The 19,353-nt window shown below is 42.2% G+C and overlaps 1 protein-coding gene across 1 annotated transcript in view; it reads left to right on the top strand.

Annotated features, from left to right (window-relative positions):
- Positions 1-19,353, top strand: part of SDCCAG8 (SHH signaling and ciliogenesis regulator SDCCAG8) — a 247,243-nt gene that overhangs the window by 53,267 nt on the left and 174,623 nt on the right. Inside the window, 2 exon segments of the mRNA XM_030302262.1 lie at positions 756-944; positions 10,554-10,692. Of these exon segments, the coding sequence (XP_030158122.1) occupies positions 756-944; positions 10,554-10,692 (328 nt within the window).

Below are 19,353 nucleotides of genomic sequence, written 5' to 3'. Positions count from 1 at the left end.
CATACACACACACACACACACACACACACACACACACACACACACACACACACACATTTCCTCTGTCCTTTCTTTATCGGGCTGCATATTTCCAGTTAATAGCTTATACTTACAAGTCTTATGACTGGTAAATTCTATATAACTTCTTTCTGAAAGACGAGAGGAGCCCACTTTCTTTTGAAATAGCTCTTTATAGAACTTTGTGGTTAGATAATTGTTTTCAAGTTTTTTTTTTCCTAAGGAAGAACGGGCAATAATAAATTACTCATGGACAAAATGCATGAGCTTTATGTAATCTTTTGAGGTACTCTACAAATTTCAAGGGTTAACACTTGGAATAGGGTATTTCTCTCAATACAAGGATGTTTTGTTATATTGCCTTGACTCTTTATTAATAAAGAGAAACTGTTGAGGATTTGTATTTGTAGTTTTACTTTTGGTTTGTGGGTAATATAATGCCATGGAGATGGGATCCTTTGAAATGAGAGCCAATATCAAGAGGTAGACTAATCTGTGTTAAAATCTTACAAGAACTTTGCTTAATTATTTAATATAGTCAAGCCTCATTTTATCTGAAGTGTCAATTAGGATAATCACGCTTACGTTCAGGGTTGTGGTAAGAATTAATGCGTTATATACAGAGCACCTCATAAGGTAAACACCCATCAGCAATAGTAGGAGTTACCACTGTGATGTTCCAGGTGAAAGTAATGTTCCTGGTCATTTTGCTAGAACTTTCTCTCCCTTCTTTTCAGGAAAGACGTAGCTGAATATCAGAAAAATTGTGAAGATCTTAAAGAGCGACTGAAGCATAAAGAGTCTCTCCTCGCTGCGAGTACTTCTAACTGGGTTGGTGGCCTGTGTTTGAAATGTGCTCAGCACGAAGCTGTTCTTTCCCAAACCCATAATAATGTTCACGTGCAGACCATTGAAAGACTGACTAAGTAAGTGTGCTTCTCCACATGGAGAATTGCATCTTTAAAGGAGCGCTGTGTCCCTTTATCCCCGTGCTGTCTCATATGCGATTGACCCTGAGCTTCGAGTGAAATGGACTGGAAACGGTCCCTTCATTAGAGCTTTCTGGAAGACAGAATAGCTGGGTTCTGCCAGGGTTGTGCGATCAGGTCATTTCGGACGAGTGGTCTTACCTCTCTAGGCTTCAGCCTCATCTCGAAGTGAGAGAATGGACGTAAGGAATCTTTACAATTCCCTGCATGTCTCTGAGTCTATAACTGCAAATCCAGCACTATTCTTAACAAAACTGAGTTTGTGAGGCTCTCTTTTGATGTTGTCAAGTCCTGGACTTCCGTGCTGTAGTGTAGGTAGAGTGAGATCTTATCACGTCTTTGTCTCGTGCCTGCAGTGAAGAGTATTACCAGTGCATTGGGAGAAGGACTCCCTATGTCCCAGTATCAATATTTGAAGATCAACTAAGGACAAGTTACAAATGACCTTTCATGTAGTTCATCTAGGCTGAAATATGACAGTTCTCTCTGCATATCCTTTTTGTCCTATTTTCACTATTCCAGGGAGGTGTTTTCCTGTGGAAAGGTTATCCTGCGCAGTTGAGAATTTTTATCTACGATACTGTCCGGTGGTGTTGGTTCTTATTCCCTGTGCTCAAGGTCACCCCTGTCTGTTTGGACTCATTTAAATAGCTCAAACAGCACCACCTCTGAGAAGTATTCTCTGGCCAACCTCATCCCACCTGGTCTTCAATTGATTTAGGCTCCTGTCTTCCATGATTTTATAATATGTTGGAGGCAGCACGTGTACGCCTGGCGTCTAGCAGTGGACCTGGCCTGTGGTAGACGCTCCATGAGTGTTTGCTGCTCGCAGGACCAGGCATTTTGGCCTTTACTGCTCAACAGTCAGAGATCCTACTGTTGGAACTGGTGTGGAGAATGGAAAGACTTGCTCATTAAAGTCAGACCAGTTTTACTCTATGTTTTGACCTTTGGACAAATTACTTCTCTGCATCTGGTTTGGGGGTGTTACGGGGATGCTTAGCCTTGGGGCCAGAGCACTAGCTTTTGAGTCAGACTGGCTGCTGAGACTAACACTCTATTCTACCACTAACTACCTGTGTAACCTCACGAAAATCACTTAACCTCTCATGCCTCAATTTCCCCATTTTTAAAATGGAGGTAAAAGTACCTAATAGGGTTATTTTGAGGCTTCATTAAAAGAATACCATACACTGCTTAAGACAGTTCCTACCAGTGATGTGAATAATTCAGAAAACAACAAAAACACACCAAAAAAGCCCAGTTTTTTTATTATTTGGCAGGCCAGATAATGAATGCTCCATAGATATTAAAACTCCTCTGTACCTCTCCTGTTCCAAAAGAATCAAAATGCCATGGTTTCCACATGTGATTAACCTGTTGGTTTTTGTATAAAAACTGAATTTCTCCAGTATGGACTGACTGGTAGGTTTTACGATCTCAGCTGATGGTTCTGCTTTTTGTTATATTATTAAATATATTGTTAAGTTATTCTTATAGATTTCACATAACTATGAAATTTATTAAATATATATTAAATATATTTTCAGATACAACTACCATGTGGTACACATTTATATATGTCAAGGACTCTGCCAGGCTGTTTAAAAACATAATCTTTTTTAATCTTAGTAAAGCATTCGTGAGGTAAATATTATTAGCTCCATTTTGTGGCTAGGGAAACTGAGACTCAGATAAGTTAAAATTTTTCCTGTTACTTTTGAAAAAAAGAGACTTGTTTCACGAAAACAAGTTCAAGATGGTTTAAAGACCCAGATCTAATTCAGACTATAAAAATATTAAAAGAAAATGTAGAAAATTATTTTCATGGCGTTCAGCTAAAGCCCTGTGCATGGTATGGAAAATGAATGGCATAAAGGAAAAAGGTTATACATTTAACTTCATTTAAAAAAAGCGTTTTCCTTTTAAATGTTTATTTATTTTTGAGAGAGAGAGTATGCATGCATGCGCTCATGTGGGGGAGGGGAAGAGAGAGAGGGGGACAGAGGATCTGAAATAGGCTCTGTGCTGACAGCAAAGAACCCAACATGAGCCATGAGATCATGACCTGAGCCAAAGTCAGATGCTTAACCGACTGAGCCACCCAGGCGCCCCCAAAAGAAACTTTTTATGATACAATAATACAAATTAAAAGACTGGGGAAAATATTTGCATGTTACATAACAAACAGTTGGTATAATGTATAAAGAACATCCTTTGAAACAAACACAGAGGACAAACTACCCAGTGGCAAAGCGGATAAAGAACAGGAATTGGTGAGCAATGAAAGAGGAAACTGTCAACGTAGAAGGTATTCACTCTGCTTTCATTCAGGGAAAGACAGATTCTTTTTCAAAACCAACCCATCAAATTGGTGAAAATTAAGGAGATTGATAGTGACAAGTACTGGTGAGGCTATGAGTGAGTAATATTTAAGTTGTGTCTTACGTATTTCAACATCACCCCCAAGGAATATGGATATGCAAAATGGAGTAGTTTCAGGGAATGCTTTTACATCGTTATTTGTAACAGTGTTGTGATATTGTGATATGATCAGAAATACATATTTTGGTCTTCATCTCTAGTTCCTGGCATATAGCTCCCAAAATCCTTATAATTTCTTGGGGTGCCTGGTTGGCTCAGTCGGTTGAGCGTCCGACTTCAGCTCAGGTCATGATCTCGCAGTCCGTGGGTTTGAGCCCCGCATCAGGCTCTGTGCTGACAGCTCAGAGCCTAAAGCCTGCTTTGGATTCTGTGTTTCCCCCTCTTTCTACCCCTCCCTGGCTCATGCTCTGTCTCTCTCTCTCTCTCTCAAAAATAAATAAACACTAAAAAAAAAATTAAAAAAAAAAATCCTTGTAATTTCCTAAATGGTAAGAACAGAAGGAACATCCTTTGTTTGGATTTTGTCCCTTGCTCCTGAAATAGCTGTGGAACATAAAGGTGAAAGGAACATCTTTTGTTTTTCTTAATAAGCTCCTTTCAACCACACCTGGGTTTATGTTAATAAGATGACTTCTGGAACCCCAGTACGATGGGTGTGCCGCTTGCCAGGGAAAGCATCCTGGTGAGTAGAGATTACTCCCCAATCTCTGGGAAATGGGCAGGGACTAGAGATTGAGTTCAGTCACCAATGAGTAATGTTTTTATCAATCCTATAAAACCCCCTATAGAACCTATAGAACCCCATGAAAACCCTAAACCATGGGATTTGGAGGGCTTCCGGGTTGGGGACCAAGGTGCTGGGAGGGTGGCATGCCCAGAACGAGCATGGCAGCCCCACGCCCCTTCCCACATACCTTGCCCTGTGCATCCCTTCTATTTATTTACCTGTTAGTGAATTGTATCCTTCATAATGAATGGGAAAGAGTAAGTAAAGCACTTTCCTGAGTTCTGTGAGCTGTCATAGCAAATTATCAAAGCTGAGGAAGGGGTCAGGAAAACCCGTGATTTACGGCCAGTTGTTCAGAAGTACAGATGACAAGATGGGACTTGAAAGTGGCACCCAAAGCCAGCAGACAGTCTTGTGGGGCTGAGCCTTACCCTGTGGGGTCTGTGCTGACTCCAGGAAATTAATGTCCCCACTGAGCATCAGGGTCAGTGTCAGTATCTGACACCCCCACATGAAGTGTCAGAAGTGTTGTGAGTATAGAAACTACAGAAGAAACCAAAAGTGTTTCTTTTGGATGTGAATAACTAAATATCCTTCAGAGTTTTGCATCTATTATGTTATGCACAGTAAAAGAAAAAAAGAATGAAATAGATTTAGATGTACTAATGTGGGACTAAGCTCCACAATAGATTTTTGAAGGAAAAACATAACACACATGTGATACACATGTGATACATGAAAAAGACACATGTGATACAAAACTATTTGTATTTTTATTTTTGTAAAAGTCCATACACAGCCATACAGTTTATTTTCTCCAGGTTCATACATACACATAGAAAAAGGCTTAAAAGGATAAACACTCAGTACTTAACGGTGATGACCACTGGAGAGGTGGAAGAAGGCACTGAAATTGAAAGTGTGTGTCGAATGGGTCTTTAACCACATTGGTAATGAATTTTTCAGGGAGAATGTAATGAAAAAATTAACTTAAAAAGGGCAAAAAGCATATTCAAAGTCACACAGATGAAGAGAGGCAGAGTTTAAGTAGCCAAGCACAACCAAACCAAAAATTAAAGGCAGGGTTTCTTTCCCTATTGCCTTTCATATTACCCTTGTAGGTCATGAGAAAAGTATTTTAAGAGGAAGCTACAATGTTTACATTGATTTCAAGACTGGCAGTCATTTAGAAATTAGATTCTTGGTTCTGTATCCTTTGTCTCTATCCTAAATTTCAGCTCTTAGCCTTTTAAAATAAATGTCAGCCTTCTCCGTTCAATTTTCTGCTTTGTCAGCACATCATTGGCTCCTGTTCTACTTTAATAACAGAGTGCAGTGGAAGGTCCCTGCTTTTATTGTCAATGAAACCTTTGTCTAGAGGAGTCCTTTGGCCGAAGCTGGTGTTCCACTTCTTTCAATGTGTTAATGCAGAATGCTGAATATTGAGTGTTAGGCTCACTTGGAAGAGGCGCCAGCACTCTTTAGGTCTGGAGTTCTAGTTTCATGCATAATTAGAAGGTTGAACCCTCAGTGAGCTGTATCATAGAATTCCCTGCATGACTCTAGGATGGAATTAAAAAACAAAAAAAAAAAACCCAAAAAAACTTGTATCCCCAAATATGACAAATCAGGACTTCCCTCCTGGCGTCTACTTGAAATGTGGCAATTGTGACACCAGCTGTCAGTTCCTTTGTTGATCTGTGAGCACGGAATGTATTGGGTGTATGACACAGGACTGACTTGAGCCCAGGAAATGAATACGATCAGCCATGACTTGGAGACCAGACCACCAGTTTGTTTGTGGCGTTTTGTTAGGACCGTGAGGACTTTTTTGGAGAGTATACTTAACAACTGTTGATGACACTGGATACACTTAAAAGTTGATCTGAAGTCTTTGTAGTGTTTCTGAACTTCTGCCTTTCGCTCAGGCCTCATTATGCCTTGAGGTCAGTAAGAGGGAAAGTAACCCCTCCTTTTCGCTTAATGATCAAAACGGTTTCGAATGATAATCAAGATGGAACTGCTTTATATTAAATTCTTTTCTGTAGTTGATAGTGCCTTGGAGAAGTTTCAGCGTACTGCTCAGAAAGGAGAAGTAATTACTACTGTACTATCCTGGGACTTTAGTCCAGCTTGTGATTTTTCGAGTGGGTCTTGGCACAGTCGTGTATAGTTGGCTTTGAGAGACCGTGGCAGGAACTTCCCAGAAATGAGGAACAAGGAGATGTTGTAGTCAGCCTTCTAGACCTTCTTTTAAAAAACAGGGATAATACTGACTAATGATGCTTAATGATGCTTGAAACTGGTCCTCACTGTGGAATAACTGAGGAACTAAAGGCGTTTCGTAGACACTTTATATTTCAAGATGAAGCTCATGCCTATATAGTAGACTAACCATCTCTTTACCTTATTTTAAGGTTTTTTTTTTTTAATGCTTATTTATTTTTGAGAGAGAGAGTGAGCGTGCACAAGTTGGGGGAGGGGCAGAGAGGGGGGAGACACAGAATCCGAAGCAGGCTCCAGGCTCCGAGCCGTCAGCACAGAGCCCGACGTGGGGCTCGAACCCATGAACCGCAAGACCTGAGCCAAAGTCAGACCCTTAACTGACTGAGCCACCCAGGCGCCCCTCTTTTCCTTATTTTAAACATTTGACCATGATTATTCAGGGACTTCCTCGGTTCTCATTGCTCTCATTGTTGCTCTACATTCCTTAAATACCCCATGCTCATCTTGTTAGTTGGTTTGTCTGAGAACTCACACCCAAGCTCCTTGCCTCATCTTCTGCTTTAGTTGCTCTCTCAGCAGCATTGATGCTGTACTGCTTGCTTTGCTTCAGAAAACTCCTTGATAACGTACGTGGTGTTTGTTAAGCGCTCACAGAACTCTGGCCTTGGGAGACGGTGATATGGAGAGCTGCCATCTCACATTCACACTCATAGGCCACGTGTGTTTATACAGCTTCCCACTGGGAGAGACGCACTCAGGCCTGGCTCTGGGCTGCGCCTGCGGACTGGGAGCTCTGGACAGGCCTGCAGCTGCCTGTGTAGTTATCCTGCGTGCTGGGATTGGCTGCTCCCGAGGGCCAGGTAATGAGGAGTGGAGTGGGGCTGATAAAGGGGAGCTAAATCAAGAAGGTGACATAGGAACGGGACTGGAAGCAAGACATTGTGTTGAAGACAGGGCTGCCATGCCCAGAGCTGGGTTCATTCCGAGTGCTTGCTGTTGAGATGTGGGCTGGCCGAGTTGAGACGAGGCAAAACAAAAAATGCAGCGACTGAGTGGATAATTGCAGATTACCCAAGTGGCTTCCTGTACTGGTGCAGTTTAGGCATCTCTCCTGTATGTGCAGTTTAGGCATCTCTCCTGATGAAGCTCAGCTTCCCAGTGGTCTGAAGGCCACCTGAAAGCATGTGGTACATTTCTCTGACAGAACATTGGAGTGTGCCCGTCCGGTGGCTCCACAGGTTTTCAGTACAATCATTTTATGGGCTCACTGTTGAATGATGAGCTTAACAAGACATCAGTATTTGGGGCTGTTTCTCTTTGATGATTGTCTGTGGTCTGAAGTTGGTGAGCTGATAGTCTGAAAAATTTTTTGAACCAGAGCAACAAAACTCCTTAGTTTCCAATTCTAAGTAGCCTAGTGACTTTTTAAATTTAGATCATGCAATACTAGAACTGGGAGGAGTTTTACTTTACCTCTTTGATGCCCTCCTATGGCAGGATCACTACTCACCCACTTGGTCTTTGTCCTCTGTTACACTGAATATCTACTATCTGGCAGACTCCTCTTAACAAGAGGACACACACTGAAAAGAGATTAAACATATTGAGCATTAAGTCTCCTGTAAGAAGCAAATTTGTTGGATTTTGACCCTGTTGTGATCTGTCAGCATACTGTAAACACTGAGCTTTTCTGTTAATTCTTTTTAGTTGGAACTTTGGCTTCAATGATGCCACGGTGTCAGGAACAGATCAGAGCATCACGGAATAGTAACTTGGGTCTCTTAGTCGGTCGTACAACCTTAAGAAAGGTGACTATATGATGCCCATTTTGACTTGCTGCCCTGAAAGAGTAAATTTTTATCTTATTCTAGAATCGTAGGTTCTAGTTGGATTGCATACTTTTTTTTTTCTTTTTCTTTTTCAGTAGGCTTTACACCCAGCACAGAGCCCAACGTGGGGCTTGAACTCACAACCTTGAGATCAAGGGTTGGACGCCCCACTGACTGAACCACCCCTGGACCGCATATTCTTTTTTTTATTACTTAACTTTTTTTTAAGTTTATTTATTTATTTTGAGAAGTGGGGAAGAGCAGGGAGGAACAGGGAAGAGAGAGAATCCCAAGCAGGCTCTGCACTGTCAGTGCAGAGCCCGATGTGGTACTTGATCTCGGAACCATGAGATCATGACCCGAGCAGAAATCAAGAGTCAGGAGGCTTAACCCACTGAGCCACCCAGGCGCCCTGACTGCATATTTTTTTTAACGCTTATTTACTTTTGAGAGAGACAGAGTGAGAGCAAGGGAGGGGCAGAGAGAGAGGGAGGCAAAGGATCTGAAGCAGGCTCCAGGCTCTGAGCTGTCAGCACAGAGCCCAATGAGGGGCTCAAACCCACAAACCGGGAGATTACGACCTGAACTCAAATCAAGTGTCAGAAGCTTAACCGACTGAGCCACCCAGGAACTCTGACTGCATAGTCTTAATGAACCTAGTCCCCTTTCATGTTAGAGCTTTTTTGGTATGCAAATAGGCATACATTCACTTTTGCCTTCATATAATCTATTTTTTCCTTAACCAGAACAATTTAACCTTGCTTTGACTCTTCTACTTTTTCACATAATCATTGTGTTGGTTAGATTTGACCAAAATAATGAACTGCATTTTCTTTCCCTTTAGAACAAAAGAATTAAAGACAAATTATTTTTCTCAATTTAAAACAAACCAGGAAATTCTAAATTGAAGATCGCTATGCTCCCGTGAATTTTATATTTGCAGCAGTCCTTTTTTTTTTAACAAAAAGAGCATTTATGAAACTGCTAATAATTGTAACTTTGTTCCGTATTACATATTTCTTAAAATATGACTGCTTTCCAAATACCACAAATAGTTTAAATTATTTTGTCTTAAGAGATTTTTTTTTTTTTTACATGGAGTCATTGGTTAATTCTGAAAGCCACTCAAACTCAGAGACTATAATCTTTGAAATCATTGCTCCTTAAAGGTTGCTAAATTAAAAAAAAAAAAATCAGAATTGGCTCTCTCCTGGTAGTTTGGAACTTGGACAAAAAAAAAAAAAAAAAAAAGGAAACTTCAAGCAGTTACTTTCACTGAATTTGAAACCATGGTTTAAACTTGAGCTCTCAAACAAAGCATGGAATAGCATACATAGCAGCCCAACTTAGAGTTCTTTGCTTTGTGTGTATAGAAATTTGCCCACCTCATTTTCTCTTTGGTCAGCTGGTCATTTTTATCCAGTGGATAAATTCCAAATATCCTAAAGTCTTCTACGGGATTTATTTAACCCATGGGACTGGGCCTGTGCTATGTTACATGCCAAAGTGTTTTGGCATCTGGTTCCATCTGTCCCCAAGGACAGAGGGCTTCTGAGAATTGCTGACAAGGGTGTGGGACCAGGCAGCGGTCCAACCCAGCAGGATGGGATTTTGTTAAATCTTGAGCATTCTCTGTGGAACCAGACTATTTGAGGGATTCAGCAGTACCACCCTTTGCAAGAAGAAATGGGTTCGTAAGTAAGTGAAAGAATTTAATTGAAAGAGTAGGGCAGGGGCACCTGGTGGCTTAGTCAGTCAAGCGTCCGAGTCTTGATTTCAGCTCAGGTCATCTCACAGTCATGAGATCGAGCCCTGTGTTGGGCTCTGCACTGAATGTGAAGCCTGCTTGAGATTCTCTCTCCCTCTCCTCCTGCCTCTCCCGCTCGTGGTCTCTCTGTTTCTCTCTCAAAAAGAGGATGGTGGAGAAAGATAAAAAGGAAAGGATCTATTTGTTCAGATAAATGCGTGGGGAGTCAGCAGTGTAGACAAGGCCTTAGCAGCCCCTGAACCTGTGTACAGCCCCCACCTTCTCTGTCTTATTCCTTTTTTTCCTCCCAGCCCCCAACCTTTTAATTTGTAGACTAACTTCCTCTTTTCTGGGCTTGAATCTGCAGCCCGCAGTGTGGTCATCCTTTCCACAATAGGTGGTTGTCCCTCCAGACGCAGTCCTGCCATGAAGCCTCAGCCTTTCTGGCCCCTCTGCATGCACCTCGCCAGGGGAGGACAAGAGGGCCTTTCTCCAGGGTGTGCTTTAGGACGTGCTAAGCCGGCCCACCCTGGCTCTTCTTCTACTGTGTGTTAATGCCTTTTTCTTCCTGACTCACGAATACATGATCGTGTGACCATTTCTTGTTTCGAATGTTCTTTTTGTGCTGACAGGGAAAGAGATGACTTAATGTCCGCACTAGTTTCCGTCAGGAGCATCTTGACAGACGTGCAGGAAAGAGAAGCCGGCGCTTATGAGCAGGTGAAGCAAGCCGTGCAAGTGGCCGAGGAAGCCAATTTCGAGAAGACCAAGGCAAGTCTCAGAAGATCAAAATTAAGGCAGCCTGTCACTGCTCTTTTTTCTCCGCCAAGTATTCCTGTGGCTGTTCATCCTTAACTAAACTCTTTTTTTCGAAACACGCAAAGCAAAGACCAGTGTTTTAGTGTTGGCTTTGCTGAATTAAACAGATTTCCTGTTGGTAGAATTCTTAGTCCTCTGCAAATCCTCTTGTTATATCGTTGTTCAGAGAATAGAGAGCGACATGGCAAGGTACTTGGAGAGACTTGCATGCCTCACCTTTTCATTTGCTGGTGATTTCGCGTGCTGTGAAGATCTTAACTACATGTGTACACGTTCAAGTATGACTGCAGACAAATGTTTCTCCTCCATGCATGGGAGATTTTGAGAACATCCAAATATGCCACAGATAATGAATAATATATGTGTACGGAATAGCATCTTTAGCTATGAATGAGTCCGGACGCTTGGATGCTAAATCAAACACATTGAGTGATCATGATAATGACAGTAATAGTTACCACTTCATGATCAGGCAGTGTCGTAAGCACTTTGAATTATGGGAGGTTATCATGGATTCCTTGCTCCATCTGAGTCCACCGAAGTTGCCATGTATTTTCCCTAGCCATACCAGCCACACTTCGAGCAGCTAGTGATTACTGTATTGGACGGTGTGGATATAGAACATTTCTGTGAAGCGTTCTGTTGGATAGCTTTGGTCTAAGCCATAGAGCAGCAGCAGTATTTTATCAAGGTATGGGCTCTTCAACTGTCTCTTTAGCTCCTCAGTCACTGCCTTATCCATTTGTCTCCATCCAGTTCATCCGTGACTCTTCCCAGACCACTGGCCCTCACTGCTTTCATTACTAATGCCCCTGTGCCTCTGAAACTTCTATTCATTCAGACCAAGCTCCCTTATATGCTTTGTCTCCTCAAACACTCCTAGTTCTCCATTTGTACTGAACTCTAGCTGTCCCTCGGTGACACCATGACCCTCCGACCCTCCAGTGAAGGCCCTTTGCCACTCCCCTCGCCTCATCTGGCTGTGATAGAGAGATCAGCATCCTCTCCCTCCTTACTGCCGTTTCCAGGCCTTTGTTTCATCATCTACGTTAGTGGCCATTCCTCTTTGAAATCATTGTTGTGTCTCCTCTCCCTGATTTTAATCAATATAAACTCTCAATCTTAGATGTCACTATTTGAGACTTATTTTAAAGAAAATCATCCGTTTTATTACTTGGGTTTATAAAATAGTTGTTGGCTATTTGATACTTTTTAAGAGCGTTAGCATCTGACCCTTTTCTCCCTTGTCTTTGTCTGATCAGGCTGCTGTAATAGAACTTAAACAGCAAATATTTCTTTCTCACAGTTCTGGGGGCTGGTGAGCCCAAGATCAAGGCACCAGCAGATCTGGTATCTGATGAGGGCTTGCTTCCTGGCTCATACGTGGCTGTCTTCTTACTGTGTCCTCACATGGCCAAGGGGGTGAGGGAGCTCTCTGGGGCCTCTTCTATAAGGGCACTAATCCTATTCATGAGGGATCCCTCCTAAGGATCTAATAACCTCCCAAAGGCCAAACATCCTTATACCATCACATTGGGGGTTAGGTTTCAACACATAAATTTTGGAGGGGCACACACTTGGAGTCCATAGCACCCTCCACTGACCTCCTCGGATCATCCTGAAAGGTTTCTACGTCCATGTTGTTAATACACACAACACTGTAATCCCAGCACACTTTGGCTTGCTTACCTCTAGCGCTTTCCCTGTTCTGCAGTGACTGCCGTGAGAACTGGTGTGTCCGTGGGATCTCAAACTCTGCAGTGCTCTCTCTGACCAGAGCCTCTCTCTGCCTCGTCATCCCCATTAAACCTACTCACTGTCCTCATTCCTGCTTCTCCTTCAGCTTCTTCTCACATCTTGTTTTAACTGTTGTCTCCAGGCTGGTCTTCTTCTCTTTCCATTTAAATATGAATTTTATGTCCCCAACTGAACTCATTACATTTGCTCCCCCCAAACTGCTGTGTTCTCTATCCATTGAATGGCACTTTCATCCACTACCGTGCCCTGACCGGAAAGCTGGTTGGTCATCCCCTGCTTCTCTCCTGACTTCCAGTCACAAGTACACGTCTTAGTTTCTGAACTTTTCTTGAATTCCTTCCTCACTGTCCCCTCTCTTGTTCAGGACAGCATCCTCTCTGGACTTATGAATTACAACATCTTCTTCCTTTGCCCTGTTCCCTGCACTGCGGCTAGAAGTGATCTTTCTTTAAGGCAGATTTGACCCTGGGACTTTGACTTAAAATCTGTCCAGGATTGCCCACTGCCTCAGGACAGTCTCCAAACCCTTTCACAGACTTGCCGAGGTCTGTCATGTGCTTCCTTCCAGCCCTTCCATGTTACTATTACTCTCCTCCAACAGACGTGGCCACTGTTAGCTTTGCAAAGGCAGCTGAGTTTAGGGGTTGGACAAGGTCTTATTAGAGTTAGCAGACCTAGATTCAACTTTGGAGCCCCGCCATTCACCAGCTGCATGACCTAGGACAACTTACTTAATTCCCCAGGCCATGGTTTTTCCTCATGTGTAACATGGAGATGATGTCTGACTTTGAGGATTGTTCATGAGGACTGCATGTAATTGACTGATTGATTTTAAAACTTAAGTTTTATTTATTTATTTTGAGAAAGAGAGAGAGAACCTGTGGGGAAGGGGCAGAGAGAGAGGGAGACAGGATCTAAAGCAGACTCTGTGCTGACAGCGGTGAGCCTGATGTGGGGCTCGAACTCACAAACCATGAGATCATGACCTGAGCCGAAGTCGGACGCTTAACCCACTGAGCCGCCCAGGCACCCCCATTGAGGACTACATCTTAAAGTGGAGATCTGTTATCTTGTAGAAACTTGGACACACAGTATTTCCTCAGTAACTAGGTGATGGTGATGCCTCCTGATCCCCCTGTTTATGCCCTGCTTTTTAGCCCCTGGGCCTTTGCACATGTTGTACAAATTCTTCTTCACTTCCTACCTGGATATTTTCTCCCATCTTTCAGGTCTGCTACTCCAGAATATCTCTGGGGGCACCTGGGTGGCTCAGTTGGTTAAGCATCCAACTTCGGCTCAGGTTATGATCTCACAATTCGTGAGTTTGAGCCCCACCTTTGGTGAGCTAAAGCCCCGCTTCTGGTGAGCCCCACTTCTCTCTCTCTCTCTCTCTCTCTCTCTCTCTCTCTCTGCCTGCAGTGGGATTCTCTCTCTCTCTGCCCCTCACTCACTTGCACCCTCTCTCTTTAAGAAAAAAAAGAAAAGAAAATCTCTGTTCTCCCACGCCTAGATTTGATGTACCTCTTATGTGTCTGTAGAGTAGGGTTTCTCCACCTTGGCATTATTGACATTGTGGACTTTAACATAATTCTTTGTTGTACAGGCTATCCTGCCCGCATGCCATAGGATATCTAGCAGCAACCCTTGCCTCTGTTTACTGGATGCCAACAGCATACCTCCTGTTCCCCAAGTTCTGACAACCAAGGATATCTCCATACGTTGCTACAGCTTCCCAGGGTGTGTGTGCGTGTGTGTATGCATGCGGAATTGCCCCCAGCTAAGAACAACTCTCATTACAGCATTTATCAAAGCGTATTATTATTCCCTGTTTGTCTTTATCTTTCATTAAGCTTTAAAATTTCTGCCAGGAAGGAACTTACCCATCTCGATCACTATGAAATCTTTAGTACCTTGCATAGTGCTTGGCCCTTAATGGTACCCAGCATCCACTCACTAAGGAAATTGCAACCTGTTTTCACTAACAGTCTAGAATTCTCTTATTCTTATCTTTCCGGTTTACCCACTTTGCCGGTGCCCAGCGAAAGCCCCGATCGCACTTTTTTTTTTTATTGCTACTTTCAGCCTGTCAAGCATTGCTGAAGAAAGCCACAGAATGAATTCCACGGGAGAGTGGTACTGGTCACCTTCGGTTGTTTAGAAGTACTGTTTAGCAATTCTTTCCTTTGTAGTTGACCGCCTTCGGTACTCAAGGCAGGAATTTCACTTCCCACGCTTCCCCAGCTCCGCTGTTAGCTCATCACTCCATGGCCAACCTATGTCACTGACATCACAACCAACTGACAAGAGCCCCTTCAACACCTTTTCATCCCTCAAACGTGTCTTCTGCTCATTTTTTCTTGCTCATCTGGCCCTCTTACTTCCCAAGATGGATCTCTTTCTCTAAGTTCTTGAAGCCTCCTACTTGGAGGATTTCAGGGACCCTGAGCCATTAGTCACCACATCTTATATCTTCTGTCCCTCCCTCTCCTCTGTTTCCCCTGTCATCCTGTCTACAGCTGTTATTCTTGTTTAAACAAACAAGAGGCAGCCTTCCCTTGATCAGCTTCCACGTAATTGCCTACCTTCCCACCGCCATTTTACTGGCGGACCTTTCAAAACAGGCGTTCACCCTCGAAGCTCTCTGTTCCCTTCTGAATACACTGCAGTCAGGCGTTCAACAAAATGTAGTCTGATTTCATGCTACTGAATTGCTCACTCAGTGGTCACCACTCATTTCCTGATTACTAAACCCGGTGACCTCATCTCTGCCTTCATTCAACTCCAGCTCTGCCGTCTAGGAAGCCATTGGCTGGCCTGTTATAACACGTCCTCTTTTCCCCTTGATTTATCTGATATTTACTCCTGTGGGAGTCATCCTCTTTGCATGCTTTTTCTTCTCCTCTCCATCTCTTTTCTCTTATTTTCCACAAGCCTTCAACACCGACATTCCTCAGTCAGGAGTTCCTTCCACCCGTGTCGTCCTAATTGCCAAGAATTTGTCTCTCCAAAACCCTCCCTTCATTGGAACACCCCCACCTTGTGCCTTTAGCTGTACCAGCCCTCCTGAGCACCACACCCCCGTTTCTTGCTGCTCCTAGACCCCTGTATATGGGTGATATTCCATTAGCATCTGAAAATCTGCACAAATTATTGTTCCTCTCCATTTTCCTGTCCACCACTCCTTTTCCTTCTACCATTTTCTGTATTCTCCTCAGATACTGGCTCCCTCATCTTACCAACAGCCCTGGCTCACAGCCTCTAAAATATCTTGGCTTCTCCCCATCCCTCGCTCTCAACATCCAATCAGTTGCCAAGCTCTCGGTTTTTGGAGTCTTTTCCTAAGCTATGCCCACCCTTTCCTTCCTGGCTCAAGTCCTAACATACTGTTACGCAACCTATGTGGATGATTGCATTAGCTTTCTACTGGTCTTGCTCAGGCCTCTTCCAGTTCCAGTATATCTTTCCCACTGTTGCCAAAGTCCTCCTCAGTTGTAACGCTCCCTGTTCTGGGAGCTCCCTTCTTGCAGTACAATAAAAGCATGACCTGCCAGATATTTTACAATATGCCCCCCCCACCCCGCTATTTTTCACTACACTCTTTCATATGACCTGTGCTGTTTCCTGAATGTGACCTACAGTTTTCCTGAATGTGACTTACAAGGTCAGGAATGTGACCTTCCTGAATGTGACCATGAATTTGCTTATGCTACACTTTACAGCACTGTATTGATCTATCTATTCAACCTGTGAGGCTCAACTCAGGTGGCAGTCTTCCCCAAAGTTTTCCCCAGCCCCTTCTTGTTTGAATTAATCTCTTCCTCCTCCATATTTGACTGAGCTGTATAGAATTTTGGTAGCTGTTTACATAGCTCTCACCACCAAAAGACCTTAAAAGTCAGGTCTGTGACATCTATCACTATATCCTTCACATGTTCATTGCACAATGTTTGTTGAATTGAATTAAAGTCAATTGTTAGCTTTAACTATGAATATGAATTTTGTAATTAGTGCTTTTAAAAATTTAACAGTTAAGAACAAAAGAAGCTATTGTGTATTGGGAATCCAAAGCATTTTTCATTCAATTAGTAAGTAGTGCAAGAACCGAATTCTAAGCATCATTGAATGAGTAATAATGCAGGAACTGATTTCCAAGCAGTTTACAAAATACAATGCAGATCTACTAGTTTTTATCTCTCAGGGATGTTACAACATATTAGGGATTTTGCTTCGTGAGAGTAAAGAGTAAAATGGCATACATATTTTAATTTTAAAAACAACTACTTGATTGTTGAGCCCCTCTTCTATCTAGTTCCTTGACTGTTGTTGCCATCTAGTGTTCCATTTTGCATATTGCATTCTAAGTAAGTACATGGAATTATTTTATGTTATATACTTACATTGACAATGGCAGTGAAAACACCTAAGGATTTTATAAGAAAATAAATCTATAACACGAGAAAGTTGTAATGCCATGCGTAGATTCAGCTGTGGAATCACTCTATTCTACCACTTTTTAGGTCTGTGATCTTGGGCAAGTTACTTAATGTCTCAAAGCTGCTCAGTTTCTTCAGCTGAGTGATAACAGCTATTTAAAATTCAGGGCACCTGGGGAGGCCCAGTCATTGAAGCCTCCGACTTCTGCTCAGGTCATGGTCTTGCGGTTCATGGGTTCGAGCCCTGCGTTGGGCTCTGTGCTGACAGCTCAGAGCCTGGAGCCTGCTTCGGATTCTGTGTCTCCCTTTCTCTGTGCCCCTCCCCTGCTCATACTCTGTCTCTCTGTCTCTCTCAAAATAAATAAACATTTAAAAAAGAACTATTTAAAATTTAACAAGAGTGTTAAAAAAAATTGACCCATGTAAGCTATTTAGCAAAGTATTTGGCACATAGTAAGTGACTAATAAATATTTTTGGTTTTCTTTGAAATGCAAGTCCTTACAACCAGGGATAATTTTAAAATAGAGGAAAAAAAATAACCTCAAAAATGAGGGTGGAAAAGCAGAAGTTTTGTAGTGATGCCTTGGTAAAGCTTCAAGATGAAGAGGTTAACCAGGCCTCAGACCTGCTTGCTTCTATTTGAAGAGAAATTGTTGCCTTTGGCATGAAGTTATCATGACCATCTCTATAAGAAGATAACCCTCCAAGGGAAGATTAAAAAAAAAACAAACCCAGGAGGTTGAATCAATGTCCCCCAACTTTTTTCCTTTCCAAATTATTATTTTTCTTACACTATAGTAGAGTCAGAAAGGTGAAAATTATAAACCTAAAGTATAAAGATCAGAAAGCAATCGGCCATTTGATCACAAGCACAGGCAGAGAACATATGCTTCTTGATACGTAGATTATCTTCCACAAAAAAAAATCATAAACATCTTGAAAATGGGAGATAGAGACTGATAGGTTTCTAGTAGCAGGTTTATAAATTGAAAATCAATACTTTTCATTATTCGTAAGTTAAATGCTTAAAACATCTTGACAATCATTTTTATTTTGTGGGCTGTAGTTCATCAAAATGAAAACAGTGTCACAAGTTTTCACGTGAATTTTAAATTTACTTTTTTAAGTGTGAATTCTCTTATTTCTCATAATATCTTGAATTCTTGAATCATGAATTCTTTGATCACGAAGGTTTCTAGGAACCCAACTCTAACACTTGGGAAGGACTTTCATGTGTCCTAAAATAGATTTCCTATTTTGAAAAATTTAGTTGACGAGATATAAATGTGTTGTGGAAAATGTTTTGACCACATTAAGACCCCATTTGGAAAATGTTTTGACCCCAAAAAACTTGTTGGTTTAATAAAACTAGAGCTGGGCATATCAAGTCCAATAAATTATGTCTTAAAAAGGGTGTTAATGTGGCCAGCAGAGAATAACCACAAATGAAAGAAATGTCCCAGAAGAGAAAAGGTCCCTTGAGGATTGCGTCTACTGGGTGGGGGAATAGTATAATTCAGCTCCTCAAGAGCCACAGCCATTTCCACCGAAAAGGGGCTGTGCTCAGGGACAGGAAGAATCCACCCTCTTGAGAGCAATGGCAGCTACAGGCCCCAAATCATCCTGGTCCCCTCTGGACATCTCTCAGTTAGTTGTCACTGACCATTTACTGACCTCACTTGTGAGAATTCAGTTATTATGCCTTTACCAGATGGTTGGACAAGCAGAATCAGGGAGGGATTCCGGAAACTAGGAGAGGGAGCCCTGGAAGAAAACAGGGAAGCTTTAATGGAAAGAGTGTATAAATACTTGTTTAGTTCTCTGTGATCTATCTAGTGTGTGAGGTCCGTGGTAAGAGAGATACCTCTAGAAAGATTAAATCACTTTTCTAAGTACAAGTGTTACTGATCCTTAATTTCTTCATTGTGACCAGGCATAGATATGAAAATCAAGACAAATAAAAGTATGCCTTCACACTTCCTCATCATCACCTCTCCGTGGTGGCCAGTCCTAACCAGGAGAAGGCCATCCACAGAAACAGAGGCTTCGGCATTGCTTTTAAGTGATTTACAACTTCTTGCTTTGGACTTTGTGTTTATAACGTCTTACCTCGGCTTAGGCCTCTTATCCTGTCAGGATCATTTACTGTTCCTTGTTCCCGAATGTACTGACTTCTTGGAAGTGATTCTTTGGTTGCTGTTCATGTTAACCTGATGTTTAGACCTTCAGCAGTCGTGTTCTGCTGTTCCTGTGCTTAATAATGTTGACTCCTGAGTTCTTGTTCGATGAAAAAGCCTTATATACAACAGTCATTTTATTCTTTCATGCCAGTTGTATTCTATCTGCAAAAGTTATGAACATTTTTATTAGGTTCATAGAAAATCTTTTTCACAACAGCAATTGTGTTCTGAAGCACAGAAA

This window comes from Lynx canadensis, chromosome F1, assembly GCF_007474595.2.
Source record: "Lynx canadensis isolate LIC74 chromosome F1, mLynCan4.pri.v2, whole genome shotgun sequence".
Lineage (NCBI taxonomy): Eukaryota > Metazoa > Chordata > Mammalia > Carnivora > Felidae > Lynx > Lynx canadensis.
Note: the sequence above shows the minus strand (reverse complement) of the source record. Positions and strands in the feature narration are given on the sequence as shown.